The sequence below is a fragment of the Gymnoscopelus microlampas genome (genome assembly GCF_963454915.1).
Source record: "Gymnoscopelus microlampas genome assembly, chromosome: 7".
Classification (NCBI taxonomy): Eukaryota; Metazoa; Chordata; class Actinopteri; order Myctophiformes; family Myctophidae; genus Gymnoscopelus; species Gymnoscopelus microlampas.
Window position 1 is genome coordinate 54,631,225 of NC_139944.1, and position 3,778 is coordinate 54,635,002.

The window sequence follows — 3,778 nt, forward strand, 5'->3', positions numbered from 1 at the left end:
ATGGCAAACTGATCAATGCCTCTAGCCTAATGATTTGAAACAATCAATTTTAACATGGGGGGGGAAAGCAGGGATTAAGAGTCATCATGCATAGTGAAAAGGGTGACATACAGTACCAGGACAGATGTAAAACAATGATGTACTTATTTTGTGATAAAAGGTTATCAATCTAAAAGTGATATATTTGCATACCTGGAAAAGAAACGACACCAGATTTTTTGCAGCGACAAACTTTTAATCACTTGCTTATGTTCAAATTACATACAAAACCATTTTAATCATGAGCATTCAGTCAACTAAATTTTCCACAGCTTTAATTGACAACCAATGTGAGTCTTATAAGAGCCTTTAATGGCCAACTGCTTATTCGTCAGACGATTCTGAGCTGCTGTGCTGTGTTCCCATCTCAAAGTCCTCATCATCTTCATCAAAATACCCTGTATAATCGATGTCTGGCTCAGTGAAGCTATCCTCTTGAGAAGAAGGCTCTACATCCTCAATGTCACCAAAGACTTCATTGATGATTAGCAAAATTTCTCTTGCATGTTTTTTTCTGAATACGGGAAGGTTTCTAAGAATGTAAGACAAGTCAAATATGTGTGTGGAGCGTTCTACTACTGCATCTATGAGCTCAGCACTGAAACCAGTACATGCTGACTTGCTAGTGTAGACATGTGCTGTGTCTTTTTCTAAACTACTCATATACTCCTCTAACATTTCCCGGATAAGAGATTTGTCCTCTTGTGTTACCACTCTACATTTCCCTTGCATGCCAGCATCTTGTTCTATTACCTCATGTTTGGGGCTAGGCTCGTCACAATCTTCACCTGCACATGAACATACAGAGTGGCAATAGCTGCAGCAGACATGCCCTGGCTCTACACTTGTTGGCTGGTTTTCAAAATGGCCGTACAGTGCTTTTCTAAAGCAGCTCTTAGTGCCAGTGTGTATCAGTTCTTTCACTTCTGGACCGGCCCTTTCAGTTTTTTTTATAGCATACAAAATTGCATGTGACTGTAACCCATTTCTGCCAGCCCTTCCAACTTTTTGAACAATGTCTTCAACATCCTCTGGCAAACCATACATTACAACATGAGAAACATTAGGGAAATTCAAGCCCATCCCAAGAGCTGTTGTTGCAACAACCACTCGGCAGCTCCCCTCTCCCTCTCCACTAAAGGAGGCCAAAACTCTGTCTTTGTACTTTGACAGTGTGTTGCTGTGGAAGATTCCTATAAGGTGGTTCTCAGCCTTCTGATCCTGGTCTCTGTTAACCCAAGCATCTTCTCCCAATTCTGCTTTAAGATAGGTGAACACTCTCCCAACTAACTTCAGTGTTCTGCAATAGATTATGATGGGAGACATTGATAGACCCTTATCTTTGACCTCCTTTACTACCCAGTCCATACAGTTCAAGTTATCAGCAGGAACCCGACTCAGTCCCAGCCTGATGTTTCTCCTGTTTGGGCTAACAGTCACGAGAGTTGCCTCCTCCATATTCAGCATCCTGGTCACACGGCCTCTGTTCTTGTTATCAGCAGATGCTGTCAACGCTAAAACAGGTAAACCTGAAAGACAATAAGTGCACATGTATCAGCAAACAAGCATTAATGAAGAACTGCTGTAGGCTACACTTTCTATAGCGTTATAAAGGGGAAATAATTAGGTTATTTATGTTATCGGGTAGCTTCAGGTAAAGGCTGACATTTCCACATACCATACTGTATTTTCTTTACATGACAAATAACTACACTTGGACAGCACCAACTTCTATGATCTGCTCCTGTAGTGTAAACACCCCTCCCCCTAAACTGGCTAAACAGGGGGGTTAGCCTCCCCAAGTTGCCAGCACAACACACCCCTCCCCCTAACATTAAAAATAGGGGGATTAACCTAACCAGGTTGCCAGCCCAATGCACACACAAAAGCCCCCCCCCCCCCCCAACATTAACCCCCTCAGGTAGCAGCACAATGCAGCCCCCCTTCCAAACACAATCAATGCCCCTTTTCTGGATTGATATTAATTAATCATGTATTTAATCATGTAGCATTACTGTGTTTCAAAACTCACCTTCTTTGACTATGGATCTTAGTTCATTCAGCCTGGAAAAGGCTTCTCTGAAGGCTGGCTTCCCGTTTGCTCCCAGTCCCCTGGTTGAAAGAAAAAGAAATCCTACATTGAGTCTAGGTAGCAGCAATAGTAACGTGCATAGTTGCATTACAACAATACAGTTACAGTAAGATCTGTGTTTAACATTTGGTCTGTTTGTGTGTGTTAGCTTATTGTTTATAATATAATGTTTGACCTAAATAAAACATATGTTACAACACTTCGTCTTTGAACTACTGTAACCGTATTTAGAAACACGCTGCTCTGTTTTGTTTTACAGTTTAACATTACAGTGTATGTGTAGTGTAACAATTACACTATACAGCCATTTAACAGCGTTTAGCTTACCATTTGTATGCGACGTGAACTTCATCGACGACAATGCCCAGTAGGTTTTCACGATACACTTGTGAGGAAAGCATATCACGCCATTTATCTTCCAGTAACCACGTCTCCGGGCTACCAAAGACCAGCTGACATCGGCCGTCGAGGATGTCGGTGTGTGCTGCATTATCTACGAGTTGCCCAGCATAGAGTCCAGATTCGTAGCCTCTTTGATTTGATCTGCTACGAGGGCAGTCAAAGGAGACACGACGATCAATATAGGCTTCGGCTTCGTCCCCAGTTCTTTCGCTACCAGTGGAGCTAGTTGGTAAATTAAACTCTTGCCGAAGCCAGTCGGGAGGAGAGCAAACACATCTTTTCCACGCAGAAAAGCCTTCAGTGCCATACTTTGCTCTTCTTTCAAAGAAGAAATATTGTCCAGTTGAGAAATAACTAATGTTATTGCAGCATCTATCGTCATATCGGTGTTGCTCATGGTAGCGGCCATGTTGACTAGTGAAAAAACTACAAAACAACAGCCGCTTCTATATGGCGCCACATCCGCTTTTGCAAAGATCCCGCCATTAGCTCACGCTGATTGGTTCGTACCGGGAGCGGTACGGTGTTAGCTCAACCCCTTGAGCGATCTCAGATGTAGCTGTCTTGAGGAACCTGGTTACTCAATACCGCCACCTCTGGCAGGGTCAGGTTACAGTAAACTAGGATCACAGGGAAACCCAAAACCAGGCATCAGTCTAAAAACTATATACTATTATGGACAACTGATCTAGGACCAGTGGTTCTAAACCCCACATGATTTTAGGGGGGTCCCCAGATCATGGTAAAGTGACGAATAAAATGATTAATATCTAAAAATAAAATATATACTGTATGTATTGAAATGAAATGAAAAAATACCAGTACTGCATCAAAAGTAATCAAAAAACTATACTATTGAAACTGGCCAAACATTGGTCAAATTGTTAGATAATATAAGGGAGAAATATCTTGAAAATAGCTGATCCACAAGCTCACAACACCTCGCAATGCGTTATTATTTTTCATAATATTTTGCTTGTCAGGGTGGGGTCCCCAGTTCAAATATGATTATTTTGGGGGGTCACGGCCTAAAAAGGTTGTGAACCACTAATCTAGATGGTGAAAACGATGCCAAACCAGTGGAAAAGCAAACACGCAGTGAAACTACACAAAAGCTACTGGGAAATGTAGTTCAGTAGCTAAGCTGACGCTGCATGTAGTAGTAGTAGTCATAGATATATCTATGGTAGTAGTATCTTATCTACATGTAGTTAAGTAGCTTAGCTACATGTAGCTAAAGTATCT

At 41.7% G+C, this 3,778-nt stretch overlaps 1 protein-coding gene across 1 annotated transcript; it reads right to left on the reverse strand.

Annotated features, from left to right (window-relative positions):
* Positions 1-363: 363 nt before the first annotated feature.
* On the reverse strand, positions 364-2,841 carry LOC311048656 (putative ATP-dependent DNA helicase Q1; the record flags this gene model as incomplete). The annotated part of the gene is made up of 3 exons (XM_084061917.1): positions 2,459-2,841; positions 2,072-2,151; positions 364-1,568 (listed from the first exon to the last, which is right to left on the reverse strand). The coding sequence occupies exons 1-3, from the start codon at positions 2,530-2,532 to the stop codon at positions 364-366; spliced, it is 1,359 nt and encodes a 452-aa protein (XP_083918043.1). The 5' UTR covers positions 2,533-2,841.
* Between the last annotated feature and the right edge of the window lie 937 nt (positions 2,842-3,778).